Source organism: Onychostoma macrolepis, chromosome 15, assembly GCF_012432095.1.
Source record: "Onychostoma macrolepis isolate SWU-2019 chromosome 15, ASM1243209v1, whole genome shotgun sequence".
Classification (NCBI taxonomy): Eukaryota; Metazoa; Chordata; class Actinopteri; order Cypriniformes; family Cyprinidae; genus Onychostoma; species Onychostoma macrolepis.
In genome coordinates, this window is record NC_081169.1 from 12,823,490 (window position 1) to 12,838,692 (window position 15,203).

At 34.9% G+C, this 15,203-nt stretch overlaps 1 protein-coding gene across 16 annotated transcripts in view; it reads right to left on the bottom strand.

The window, feature by feature from the left end:
• phldb1b (pleckstrin homology-like domain, family B, member 1b) overlaps nt 1-15,203 on the bottom strand; it is a 78,703-nt gene that overhangs the window by 45,593 nt on the left and 17,907 nt on the right. For 15 of the 16 annotated variants that reach the window (XM_058799675.1, XM_058799686.1, XM_058799683.1 and 12 more), the window contains 3 exons: nt 13,421-13,544; nt 10,232-10,402; nt 2,084-2,209 (listed from right to left, as the gene is read on the bottom strand). In XM_058799675.1, the coding sequence (XP_058655658.1) occupies nt 2,084-2,209; nt 10,232-10,402; nt 13,421-13,544 (421 nt within the window). Of the gene's footprint in view, nt 1-2,083; nt 2,210-9,285; nt 9,663-10,231; nt 10,403-13,420; nt 13,545-15,203 lie in introns of those variants that run through there. The other variant, XM_058799689.1, reaches the window with a different exon arrangement.

Consider the following 15,203-nt stretch of genomic DNA (forward strand, 5'->3'; position numbering starts at 1 on the left):
CCAGTTTCAAAAGTACGGCTCCCGCATTCCGGTTCTTGAACTAGGCCAGCTGCACCGGCCACACGGTACCCAGGCAGGAGTATAAAACGCCGCAGATGAGATATTCCAGCCGGGCTTGGTGAGCCTGGCGCCGCTACACCATCGCGGAGTCCCCCTCCCTCCCCTGTCCACGGTGCTGATGTGACTGACTGCTGGCTGCACGGGGCGGGGCCTACATTCTTAAAGCGACAGTGCACATTTTGAAAATAAATTCACATGGACACGGATGTGACTGAGAGTTTAAATAAAAAATGTTTCTTTGATTCTCAAAATATTTTAAACGATAATCTCTAAACTGGCAGCTGATATGCAGCAATTAATATAATATAATATAATATAATATAATATAATATAATATAATATAATATAATATAATATAATATAATATAATAAATATATTATAAATATAATACAATATAATATAATATAATATAATATAATATAATATAATATAATATAATATAATATAATATAATATAATATAATATAATATAATAATAATTTATTTTAGTTGCCAAGTAATAAGTGGGATAATGTAGACAGACACAGCAATAAAAGCATATCTGTTAATATATCACACGCTTCTCTGAGTAATATTGAAATATCATCAAGAACATCCAGCAGACCTGCTGTGTGGGAACGAGGCAGCCGGATATTGGGAGAATATGAGCGGAACAGTGAGGAGGGGACTGGAGAGCAGGGTGGGTGGTGAGATAAATATAGATATTGTAAAAGATACCCCTTAACTTTAAATAAGCAGAGCATGGCCAACAAAGCTGTCTGGACTGGAAGAGAGATGGATGAGGAAATAGCTCTGGCACAGAGAACGTGTGAAGGGGGGTTTCTTTTCCTCTATAAATCAGTCTATAAACAAATATCAGTTGCCAAAAGCACATGGACAGCTTTATATACATGCCTTACACTGCATGCATCTTAAATGGATAGGCCACCCCAAAATGAAAAATCTTCTGAAGATATTTTGAAGAATGTTGATAACTGGGCAGTTGCTGGCAGCCATTGATTTCCATAGTATATTTTCCCACACTATAGAAAGTCAACGGCTACCAGCTACTGTTTGGAACAACTTTAGGGTGAATAAGAATTTTCATTTTGGAGTGAACTATCCCTTTAAGGTGCATGTATCTAAGCTCTTGTACAAAAGGCATGTCCATAAAGCTGTCCATGTGCTTTTGGCATCTGGAATTTGTTTAAAAACTGATTTATAGAGTCTGAAAAAAATGTAATTCTTTTAGCTATGTTGTTTCAGATCATTATAAGGCACTGGGAAAATATGAAAATAATAAATATTGAATGGGAATGCAGCGGGTATGTTGTTTGCAAAAAGAATGTCATTCACGGTGGAGAGAATTTATTACCAGCTCAGGAAATACACTGCACCAGCTGTGTTTATATGCTATACTTGTCCTTTTCTGCCACACAACATGAAAAGTCAGGAAAACAACTTAATATATATTGTAAATGTGCTCTGTTTAAACACTGGCTGCTGTGTAGCACTGTGAGTGGGAGTGGAAGATGTAGAGCGCTCTGTCAGGAGACCCACAGGAATGAGCTCCTCATAAAAGTTGCATGGTGCAACTCAGGACCCAGGCAGGCTTGCATTGCTAACAGTTAGAAATGGAAATGCAGTAAGGCCCAGCTGAAAGCTACTACCTGTGCTACTAAAACAAACCTTGCCATTCAGGCATGTGGCAACACCCTATAAGACCAAATCTGCATAAATGGCTCATTTGTAAATGTGCATCTGTTTCTTATAGCACTTACACATGGAATACTGCTTGTTTGTTTATTTTAAAACATGATATATGCATAAAATACATCTATATGCAACAGAGTGTGAAATATCACAAATGCTCTTCTGTATTGTGATTTCAGACAGTACAAAAATAAGCTTTTGAGGTTCTACAGGACTGTATTTTCCACACAAATGACATCCTGCACAACACAGTCTTTGAGTGTGTTGTGGTAAGCGTTGGATAATTCATGCCGCAGTTGAGGTGTGTTCTCCTGTGGGATATTGCATTACCTGTGTGGGCCCAGTTTTTCACACTGGCTGTCTGTCCTCCCTCAGGCATCATGCTTTTCATTCGGAAAGCCTCCTCGGGGTGGTTGAAACGGAAAAAGGCGGATTGGCCGAAACACAGCATACAGCCTGCACACAAAGCAAAAGCACTTTTAATGAAGCTGAGAATGAAAATGCATCAAAAATATGCCTGAAGAAGTATTTCAAATGATCTTGACTAGGATCCCGGCAGTTTCAGACCAGTTTCGTACCACTGTGTGAGAGGTACAGAGGGGGAAAGGAATGTTTGCCCCCGTTTTACATGAACAAGCAGGAACATCTCACACTGTGGTGTCGGATCAGACTCCTGGCTTGCTGAGTGAGGGGAAAATATAGACAAGCCAAACACTGGTAGTGAAGCCAGTTAAAGTCAACATGAGATCTAAATTAACTCTATTTACTTTGCAAATACATATTTTCCTGGACTTACAGTGAATGATATCTTTTGCAACCATCTGTCATATAAAAATCATTTTAAACAAATAAAACAACTTTCAATGGATCAGATCAAGTCTTGCCCTATATATTGGCTTTTTTATATATAAACTGGTACCATATTGGCCAATAATAGTGATTTAAAAAGTTCATATTGAATATATATTGATATTATGTATTTATTTGTGCATGCTCATTTATGATCAATGCAATTCTCTTAATTCATTATCTTTGCTTATGCAGAAAGAAATTGAATTAATATAATATAGAATTTGTGGTTTTCTTATTTGGCATTTATCACTTGTGAATGCTGTTTCGTCTTGCCTTTAATTGAGAGGCATATACAAAAAAATGCTTTATTGTCACTAATGGAAAATTTACTTAATCTATAAATTTGTTTATCATAATATATAAAGCAGATATAAAGAAAACACCACTTATGTATACATTTACATAGTAATCTTACGCAAAATAAAATGAAAAACTGATTTTCAAATTTTCAATTCCTGCTCTACTTCGCTATCGCTACCATATCGGCCAATATCAGTGATTAAAAAAAATACATTCTACGACATTCTAATCTTAATACCCGTTACAAAAAACAATGCAAAAAAAAAAAAAAAAAGCTCTTTTGCTATATTAAACTGCCAGAGCTAATCTGGCCAATCACCGTATTTATTCAAGGTAGGTAAAGGTCTCATGGAAACCTTTCTAGCCGGAGCAGATGTGTGATGAATGCGGAGTGCCAGATGCCCTTTTGTTCCAGGCAGAACATTTGATTACCCCTCAGGTACTGACAAGGCAAGGTACGATTAGAGCACAAAAAGAAAACTAAAATCCTCTGTAGTAAACCAAATCGTGTGCTTAAGTGGTATTCTCACATAGACGTGTTTTCTTTCATGTTGTTACTGAATAGAAGAATGAGGATTGTTAACTGATGGTGGTTGTTGTCATAAAAAGACTCTTCTAGGATTGTTCAAGTCTTGACATGCTCTGCATGCACATTCAAACACAAGTAGGCAAAACGTAACAAGAACGTTAAAATGCACAAAGCACATGTGTTGAACAGAAAGTTATAATAGTGTTTTAATTAACAGACTTGTTTACATGCTTGCTCATAAAATGTTTTATTTGAAATAACAGTATATTGAGGTCTGTGGTGTAAACCACATCATGTTCCTTCTTGCATGTCCAGTTTTTTGCCTTGTCGGAATCATATTTGAGTGTTTTTACAGACAATAACTGTGGCATCGGCTGCATCAGCACGATCCGCCGAGCAGCTCAATCATTATTGACAAGCAGCAGCACCAAATTACAAACTCACATGCGACAGCAGCTTCACTGCCTTCCTATTTTGCGCTACATGCTTTGTGCTCAAATTAGTCAGCTAATTGAGTAATGTGGTAAATCTATCTATCTATCTATCTATCTATCTATCTATCTATCTATCTATCTATCGTTTGTTCGTTCGTTATATAGCACAGGACAGGACAGCCCTGCATCGTCTTAGCTGAGATTACAGATCCACCATGTGGAATCCAGCAGAAAACAACAGCGTGCAGAACTCAAATGAGCTCCAGACCACAGCTCAGACTGCAATTCGATCAATACACAGCAGGAAAAGACCTTAGCATCCTCACCCTTAAGAGTTAACAGGGAACTATTTGAACCATTATTATACCAGTCAAGCACATTTCAGCTGACTTTATGTATATCAGTTGCTTTATATCATTTCGAAGAGCAAGGTTCAAACCAGAAGTGGTTGAACACTATTGTAAGCTATTTTCATTGCATCATTTCACAGAAACACATAGTTCCTATTACACAGAGAACAGTGGGGTATCAAATGTAATGTCTTTGTTTATGTGTGGCAGAAAGTGAAAAGGTCTGTGTTTAGTAGTCTTGGCATGCAGGAAATGATTGATAGATTAATACCAACAGTGAAACAAGAAGTAAGAATCTCCCATGGTGTCAAACTATACAGTAATATTACAGAAGTTAACATGATACACACTGAACGTCTCATGAAGAAGAAATATAGCTGGCAGTAAACGACCAACCTGCATTTTAGCACTTTAGGTGTCAGTAAAAATCCATTAGATTTCCTCAGATTGGCCACTACAGCGCCTCAAAGGTTGATGGATTTACCCACAATGCTAAGTGAAGAGTCTGGAAGTAGATTTATGAAGTACAGCGATAGAGGGTCACACCTGCTGAGGAGGGAATCCATCTACGCTCCTGCCGCCATGCATTTCAGACATGCTGCCAGCAGCTACTGAATGCCGCCCATTTACAATATTCAAAGAAACCTATATTTTACTTGAAAGGAGTGTTTATGGACATCAAGCACACAAACCGCCCACAGTCACAGATGATTCTGTTCTGAGGGGTGCACTGAGTTTGGAAATGTAATAGTGGTAAAATCCAAAGATAAACATGGACGGTGTTTCCCCTGCTATCTGTTTATAGACCACCTCTCTCTCTGCCAGTCATTATGGATACTTTTAACACAGATATTTTTGGTGGAAGTTGAGGAGAAGTTATGAGTTCCTGTATACATTCTGCCCGTCGCCACAGGTATGGATGTGCTATCAAGGTGCTTTCAATGAAGTCCTTTTAACCCATTTATAATCAGAGGTGTATAAACTTTGTTACTGTAAATACAATAGCCTACATTTTTACTTTACTCAAGTATAAATATGTTGCTGACTTTAACATTAATGCATTTTAAAAAAGAAAATTGACACTTTTAGTCCAATGCTTTTCTCCAAAATAGGAAAAAGCGCAATTTTAGAAATCATGAACTGACAAAACTTATTTCAGCACCACTGCTGTGGATCTGCAGCCACTTTGTATTACCACAGAAATGTTGCTAAAACAAAGTATGAAGCATACCGATGACTAATTTTTTTATTTTCTGTTGAAATAAGACACATTTTCCAGAACGGTGTGGCCTACTCTGAAGAGTAGAACCACTAAATAACCTCTTCTTGTCATAGATGTCATCCTCAGCAAAGCATGACTAAGAGCCATTTTGTAATCAAATTCATGAGGCCATTTGCAAGAAGACAGCCCTCACTGCTGAATGACAAAGAGTGGGGAGAGGCGCGTGAATCTGGAAAGCACAGCAGGAGAGTGGCTGTTCCCCATGCACGGCCCGTCTTCCCAACATTAATCAGAGAGATTGATTCCCCACCGCTCTCAGATGAAGCACTCCTCTACAACAGCCATAACTGTACTCTGAGAAGCCAAACTCATTAAAGAAAGTGCAAGTGTATCCAAGCCAAAATCACCTGAGAACTAATAAATGACATAGCAGTGGAGGTTATTTATTTATTTATTTATAATAAAGCTTTGCACTTTCTTTACAAAAGCTTATTATTCCATCATCTTATTTAGCTTCCTATAAGTTAAAATACTTTTTGTATTTATACTATACTTTTAATTTTGTATTTATTTGATTTAATGCATCTAAATACATTAAAATCTAAATATATATCAAATAAATGGGCAGTACATACTGTATATTACATACAGTGTATTTAAATACATTATTATATTTTATTTAAAATATATTATCTATATGCACAATTTATATATATATATATATATATATATATATATATATATATATATATATATATATATATATATATATATATATATATATATATATATATATATATATATATATATATATATATATATATATATATATATATATATATAAAATGATGTTATAATTTAGAATTATAATAATTTATAACTATAGAACTATATATAATACAATGTAATTAAATAATATTATATAATATTTAATTTAATTGTATCTTTTATTTTATTTTTCAATATTGTATTTATCATAATGTATATATGTAACTAAATACATTACATAAAATAAATAGGTGGGGTATATTATATTACAAAGTAATGTATTAAAATTATGCAGTTAAATATTATATATGTGTATTATTTAAATTCATTATTATATATTATTTCAATATATTACTTATACGTTTTATAACAATATATAAAATAATTAAATAGGTAACACTTTACAATGTGTCATTTGTTAACATTAATGTATTAACTAACATGAACAAACAATGAACAATACATTTATTACACTATTTATTAATCTTTGTTAATGTTAGTTAATGAAAATACAGTTGTTCATTGTTTATTCATGTTAGTTCACAGTGCATTAACTAATGTTAATAAACACAACTTGTGATTTTAATAATGCATTAGTAAATGCTGAAATTAACATTAACTAAGATTAATAAATGTTGTAGATGTATTGTTCATTCTTAGTTCATGTTTACTAATGTTGTTAACTAATGAACCTTATTGTAAAGTGTTACCATTAAATAATATTATTGTTATTATTTAATTTAATATAAATAAATTATATATAATATAATATGTAGTATTACATGAAATTGATTTTTCTTTTCTCTCTCTCTCTCTCTCTCTCTATATAATCTAAATGCATTATATAAGCTAAACGTGTGGTGTATATCATATTACATACAATGTATTTAAATATTATATTTAAATATTATAAATGTATACCATTTAAACACATTATTAAACATTATTTACAATATGTTATTTATGTATGACATATATATATATATATATATATATATATATATTCAATGTTAACGTATGTTTTATGAGCTAGAAAGACCCTCAGGGTCTTTCAGACCCCATAAAGAACATGAGGCTTTATACAAAGCACCAGCTTTCTAAAATGTTTTAAAATGCCTGTTCTCTTCATTTTCTAACACATGAAACCAGTACAAAAACAGATGACCTTTCTATAGCACCAACCCAGTGGTGCATCACAGATATAGTGGGACGAGTTCAAATTTCTTCTAAAAGAGACACCAATGACTCAGAGATAAAGTAAAATATCTGTGTGCAACCGGTTCTCCATCCTGACTTATTATATCACAGGGATGAAAAGGCTTGCATATAAAGTTTGGTCATTTTTGACAGAACTATTCACTCTGTTAACTCTCCAAAACCACAGATAACAGAGCAGTTCAGATCTGCCTCACGCATTTTCAGTAAAAATAAGAGTGTTGGATCTGTGTCAAACCCATTGCATAAATTATTGCATTATAGTTTAGATCTCAATAAAGCTGGCAGGACATAGAATGTGGTGAGTCACGGGTCTCAAACCGTTCCAACTGAAAGCACAGCGATGTGAACAGTAGACAGAAGACGTCAAGACAGAGATGCCAAAAAGAACGCACAACGGTTGCCAAGGTACTCAGTTTTACTGCGCCTGGAAAGGTCAAAAACCTAAGCAAACCAGTATTTCATTCTAACCTTTACCCAATTCCACACATTCCAGAAAGCATGTGGCTCTCAGCCATAAGTGATGCAGCTTATGTGTGCCAAAGATAAGAATAAAAATGATTTATATCATCTGAAGACTGTGAAAATGCATTGCAATGGATCATTCTGCATGCAAAATGTGCATGCCATGGACAAGACATGGACAAACCTCTCTTGAGCAGATGGTTTTACATTTAGTTCAAACATGACTCAAGCTATGGAGGTTAGGTGAACATGGTGACGACAGGATACTTAAAGCAGAATAATAAGGGAAAATCCCCTTATCTTTCCCTTAACTCTTCCAACAGGGTTGCCAATATACGTTGAAGACAAATAAAAGCATGTGTGGATAGTCAGACTGAGCAAACAGCGTGTGGAGAATGAGGAAGGGCTGCATAGAAACAGGATTAGCAGCACTCTTGGGTCACATTGACCAGGAATAGAAGTGTAACACTATACACACACTTATGCCCCTGCCAACATGCAAGAGAAAACCTCTCTGCAAGATCTGCACTGGTTTATTGTGGGTTATGCGCCCTGTGTATACACATATTATGATGATATTTTATTCATGTTAGTGTATTTATACTTATCTTGCTCCTATCATTCATGTGTAACTGGTTTGTTTTAGGATTTTTTTTTAAAGAAGTCTCTCATGCTCACTAAAATTCATTGCACACTGAGTCTGAAATTTTCACACTTTAAAAAATAAATACAACCTCAAGTTGTGTCAATCACGTTTACACACTGCTTCCGAAACTTTCGTCTGTCATAAAAAAATTCGGATCAGGTTCAATTTTCTGCGTTTTTGCATCCGTAGCAAGCATTTTAATAGGAAAGGATGACGAATACGAACAAAAAAACCCAACGAAAAAACGCATACGAAAATTTCGGACTCAGTGTGCAAGGACCTTAAGGCTTCATTTATTTAATTAAAATTGCTGTAAAACAGTAATATCATTACAATTTAAAATAACTCTTTTCTATTTGAATATATTTTAAAATTGAAATTATTCCTGTGATGCAAAGCTGAATTTTTTCCCATCTTAAGTGTCACAGGATCCTTAAGAAATCAATTTAATATGCTGATTTGCTGCTCAAGAAAAATTAATGTTGAAAATAGTTGTGCTGCTTAATATTTTTGATAGAAAGTTCAAAAGAAGAGCATATTTTTAAATAGATTGCTTTTATAACATTATAAATGTCTTTACTGCAACTTTTAATCAATTTAACGCATCTTTGCTGAAAAAAAGGTATGCATTTCTTTCAAAAACTATAACACGGTAGTACTACAGTAAAGTGAACCTTTATAACCGAGAGCTTGTATCCGAGAAAAATCTGTTGATTTAAAATATAAATGTATTAGGTCCTCATACACTTACTTTTAAATCCAAACGATCAACTTCCCATTCCATCTGTAGGCAACATCCTATCTGTCCCTTTAAATGGGAAAGCACATGGTTTTATACTACAGCTGTAGCATGCAGAGACTGACTTGCTTTGTCGTATAAATCCTTTGTTCATAGAGTATCCATCAATTACTCCCCATGCTTTAACGGATTTCTTTATCGTTAACTTGAATAAGTGTCCACCGTACGCAGTCGTAGTGAGGAGTCTCCCACTACAAACCATATATCTCCAGTCACAGAAATATAATCCTGTCCAGCGAATGGCAACCCAGAGGTGCTGTTTTGTATCCGAGCACTTCTGAAGTCACTGAACCCCTGCACGCTCTCGTAGCGATGGGTGGTAAAGTTGAACAGCTGTCTCCGTCACTGGTGCAACTAATTTCCCTCTCAGATAAGGGATGGGGAAAGGAGGAGGTGTAATTGCTCACCCCTGAGTCAGAGCCTCCAATCTCTGCATGTCAGGGGGGCAACGGGGGGGGTTTCTGTTTCAGTTTTTGCATTTAACATTCTTTCCACAGGTTCCTGCTCTTTTATGACTCTACAAATAAGCTATAAGATAATAAAAATCATGGGTTGGGCTAAATGAGGCTCTTAATCTGAACATCAAACTGAATATTTCAGAGCAAACGTATTGAACAATAGTGAAACACTAGAAGCTGGCACAATGAAGATTACCCAAAACACACCCCTCCCCCCAACCTGTTTAGTCAAATTGTTCCCTCAGACAAAAGACACAGAGGAGGGGCGGACTTTCTTTCGGTTTGGGTGCATTGATTCCCTTTCATAAGAGATTTTACACTTAAGAATCATGTTTGAATTTTAATTTGGTTGATGCTGCAGAAAACTGTATTTGATTTGGATGAAGATCTGAAGGATTGGGCTTTTGTAAATGAACGAAAGGTACAATGTGGTTGTTTACCTTGAGACAGGCGCACAGGTTTGGTGACCGGTAATCCGTCCATGCTACACTGGTTTCCACAGGGGTGCAGCGTGATGAGTCCTGCCTTGTTTTCGATGAAGCAGTGCTGAGCTGCGATCCCTGGGCCTTGGATGTTGATGTCCATGGCTCCATGACCCAGAGTGGTCTTGCCTAAAACAAACAACCCCCACAGGATGTTGATTTCAAAGATTGTTTGCTCTCAGACAACATGTCCTAAGTTTCTGGTTGCAAAAGTGCTCAGGTGAAGTCAGCAGTCAATGAAAACCCAGGCAGCTTAACTTTTACATTCATTACTGTTCAAAGGATTTTTAGTGTTTTTGAAAGAATTTTCTTATGTTCAACAAGACAGCATTTATTTGATCAAATATACAGTAAAATCAGTAATACTGTTTAAAATGTAATTTAATTTAATTTCAATGTAGTTTTCAGCAGCCTTTACTCCAGTCTTTAGTGTCACATGATATTTCAGAAATCATTCTAATATGATAATCTGATGCTCAAGAAACATTTCTTATCCATGTTGAAAACAGTTGTGCTGCCAATTTTTTATTTATTTTTTTTGTTTAGAAACCATACTTTTTTTTTTTCAGGATTCTTTGTCGAATAAAAAAGTTAAACAGAACAGCATTTATTTGAAACAGAAATCTTTTCTAACATTATAAATATGCCTTTACCGTCACTTTTGATCAATGTATTGCTTAATGTATTGCATAAGTAATTTAAAGCTATGGACTCCAACAATATGGCCCTAATAAATGTTTTAAAAAATTTTTTTATATATATCATTTTCATTTTTCAGATACAATTATTAGTGAAGAGCTCGATATTAATACAAGACATGTGATGTGTGATCAAAAGGTTGTGATTCAAGTTGTGATTCTGTCAAATTATGCACCAAAAAATGCAGCTGTAAAAATATTATTTAACTGTGCGTATATTGGATATATAAATTAGCCATAGTAATAAAACAAAGTCAGCCAGGTTTAAAAAGGGTTTCAACATTGCATCAACTAGTCTACTGATGAACACATTCATTTTTATTTGAATTATTACTCTGTAGGTTTTTTAACCATGTATTATTAATAATAACTCATTAAAATGCACATATTCACATGTAATGTTACATGTTACATGTAATGCAGGCATTCCAAAACATTTTGTCATCTAAACCTTATTCACCAAATATATTTGCTTTAAGTACCCCTTAGATTTTAAAATAAATATTTCAATAATTAAGTAACACATTTGCATGTTCACGGTTTCTTTGATGTTGATTAATGATCACATTGCATGCAGGTAAATAAAAATATTTCATCTTTTTGTAGTAAGTGTTTTATTTAAAACAAAGACTATAGAAATGCAAAGACTGCTCTCTCCTATACTTATGAATGGGAGAAACCGCAACGTGCAATATAGAGGAATAATCCCACCTTCTAAATGAAAGAGCCAAATTTCCCATAGAAACCTGACTAGACCAGCCAATGCATATGCGCAGTCAAAAGCACGTTATGACTCCGCATGCACATTGCCTGGTCTAGCCTGAAAAATAAGCTTTTTAAACCCTATTTGAGCATAAGAAACAACATTCATGGGGCAATTCAATTCAGATTTTTTGAGTTCAGAGTTCAGCGAGCAGTTTTTGAGATTTCAGGATTCCTCCATTTAAGATAGGTCTTGTACGAGCTGCCCGGAGGCGTTACAAATATGGCCGCCAAGTGCAGAGAATTTCCTCGAAAGGGAATTCAAATAATTAAAAAAATTTGTAAAAAAGGGAGTTTGTTTTAAAATGATTTATTTTCATTAAATTTTTTTTATAATTTAATTAATTGTCAGCGTTTCATTAAATTCACAACCCCCCTGCAGTTCCTTTTTACGAACCCTAATTTGGGAAATCTTGATGCAATACAATGTTTAATGCACTTCATGTTGTAAATTACAATGAATGGAACAAGTTTTCTTAATCTTTGCATTTTTTTACATCATTATGGTACAAGATAATTCGATTTAAATCAATGTGATAAACGAGTTAAATCAAAAGTAAACTAAAAATAATCTAAAAGTAATCTGATTATATTACCTAAAATGTGTAATGTAACGGATTACGTTACTGACTACAGTTTTTGTCATGTAATCTGGAATCAGTAACGGATTACAATGCGTAAGTAATCTACCCAGCTCTGACTATATCATTTGATGATGGACAAAATGACAAAAAAAAAAAAAAAAACCTACAGCTAAAATAAACTAAACTAAACTAAACTAAACTAAACTAAACTAAACTAAACTAAACTAAAATAAATTAAAATAAAATAAAATAAAATAAAATAAAATAAAATAAAATAAAATAAAATAAAATAAAATAAAATAAAATAAAATAAAATACAATTATTTTGGAAGTTGGAAGTAGACAAACTTTATAAACAGATGTTACAACAATAAATATCATCTTTCAGTGTGTGATGCCTATAACGTTAAATTAAACTGAGCTAATTCAGCGATGTTGGCCTGCTTTTTGTCAGAACTACATTCCTCACCCCGCTTCCCATCTTCCCCCGTCCACCCTCATCTGTTATCAGGCACGAGATAAAAGCCTGTGACCTGAGAGGAATCTCACAAGCCAGCATATCAGTTTTTAATACTAAAACAGTTCACAGTGACTAATACAAATTAAATAAGCATTCAAAACCTCTTCCCCCCGTGCCCTTTTCATAAGGTAATTTCTCAAAGCCTTCATGATAATTCCATGTGTCTCTGAAGAATTCAGACAGATGGACACTGATAAAAGAGACACTGGTATGAATGGCTGGTCAGTGTCCATGGAGATGAAGGTGGGTGGTTAATGAAGAAAGGGGCTTCTCTAATTAAGAGAGGGTGTTTTTAAAGACCCCATGCTGCTTGAGGCTCAGAGTCGGGTTGCTGGAATTTCAATCACAGTACAGAGGTGACGCAGGGGATTTGACCATCTGTGTATATTGGTATTATATTAAGATTTGTGTTTCTTCCCATACAACAGCATAATTGGGCCATATTTTCAGAACTTTCCACGTTTTTCCCCAAAGTTTGTAAAGATGGAGATGTATCACCTCAAACCTTTTGAAAAAGTCCACTGAAGTCTAAATATAATAATGTAATTAATATAAATACACAATAATATAATAATAATCTTACCTTCCGGCAGGGGTAAAAGGGTGATGGCTGTACTGAGACGGCCACTTCCTAGACTGACCAAATGCGGGCGCTCTGCTTGGACCTTCAGGGCTTTCCCAGTCTGAATCAAATCCAGTGGAGTGCTCTAAAAAGAGAAAAGTATTCACTCAAGCATGAAAAAAGTCATCATGTTCCCATCTTCACATTTGTTTTTACATCAATATATTTACTTTGGCATCATATGGTGACCTACATCTACTGTTTTTCAAATACTTTATATTCGGATATACCACTCTTTTTGTGTATTTTTTTTTTTTTGCATAGTAGGGAAATAGGCATTTTTGGACACCACATTTCTTTATTGCATTATTTAGAAGAATGTCCAGGCTGCTCTTTTCCATACAACGAATGTGAATGGTGACCACAGTGGTCAAGCAAGACTTTTAAAAATTTGATTTTCATTGAATATTGACTTAAATTTAAGTGACACAAAGCTACTATGGCCTCAGAGGACGTTCTTTCTCTGGTCCCCATCCATTTTTATTGTTTTGTGGTTACTGTCATGAATGTAGGTTGAGGACTGACATGGAAGAGAAGTCATTATTTTTGTTTTCTTTGTGCACAAACAGTATTCTTGTAGCTTTCATAAAATTAAGTTTGAACCACTGATGTCACATGGAATATTTTAACGATGTTCTTACTATGTTTCTGGGCCTTGAACGTGTCAGTTGCGTTGCTGTCTATGCAGGGTCTGAAAGCTCTTGGATTTCATCAAAAATATCTTAATTTGTTTTCCGAGGATGAACGAAGGTCTTACGGGTTTGGAACAACATGAGGGTGAATAATTAATAACAGTTTTCATTTTTGGGTGAACTAACCCTTTAATCATTTACCAGAAAATCACAAACATCTAGAAAACTCTTAGAATATTATTAGACCTCTCAGCTCAAAAAAGGTTGCGAAACATTGCTTTAAATGTCTGTGTCTGATCTAAGAAGCAAAAGCCATTGTGCTGCTGAAGTACATCATAAATATAGTGAGTCAACTCATACGTCAGCTAAAATTGCCAACAATGATTTAATATTTCATAACAAGAAGAAGTTCCAAAGTAGTGATTCAAGCTGAGCTCTCAGCAGGCGGTTGAGTGCTCATCTTACTATTCTCTTCAACCCCAGTGAGAGAAGTGCCTTCAGTCACATCTTGAGAGTAGACCTCTGTGGAAACTTAAAGGCTCAGCATGGGGGAGGTTGTCATGGCAACAATGCGAAATAGTAATGACTGGGAGGGGAAGACTGTACCCTGTAATTCCGCTATCATGCAATGACATCATTTTTCAACTAGAAATTAGCTGAATCCATCAGCTTATTTTGCTAGTAAATTCTGTTCAAGGCACAATCATGATGATATGTAAATGTGCACAGGATTTCATTTTGCACAGGCTTGTTGCAATATAGGCATATTATTTTTAACCGTACAGCTGCCTTCCAGATAATTGCTGTTCACCCACCTTCCCAAACATCCACTAAAGACATATTATCACCTTAGGGCTGTGGTATACAGTTGGGTTTAGGATAAACTCGACTGCTTAAACAAGATTAGTAGGAGGCAATTAGTGTAATCGGTTAAAGCAGAGCTTACAGGATGTGAGTGAGAGATGATCATTGTGTTTTATAAAGAAACCATCAACACATCTGCCATAGATTATCTACTGCTACAGGGAGAAATCCACATACTGTAGATGTGGCAGCCATGTTGAAGCAGAAGGTGATGATGGTAATGATGCCCCCCCGAGGGTGTGTTTCAC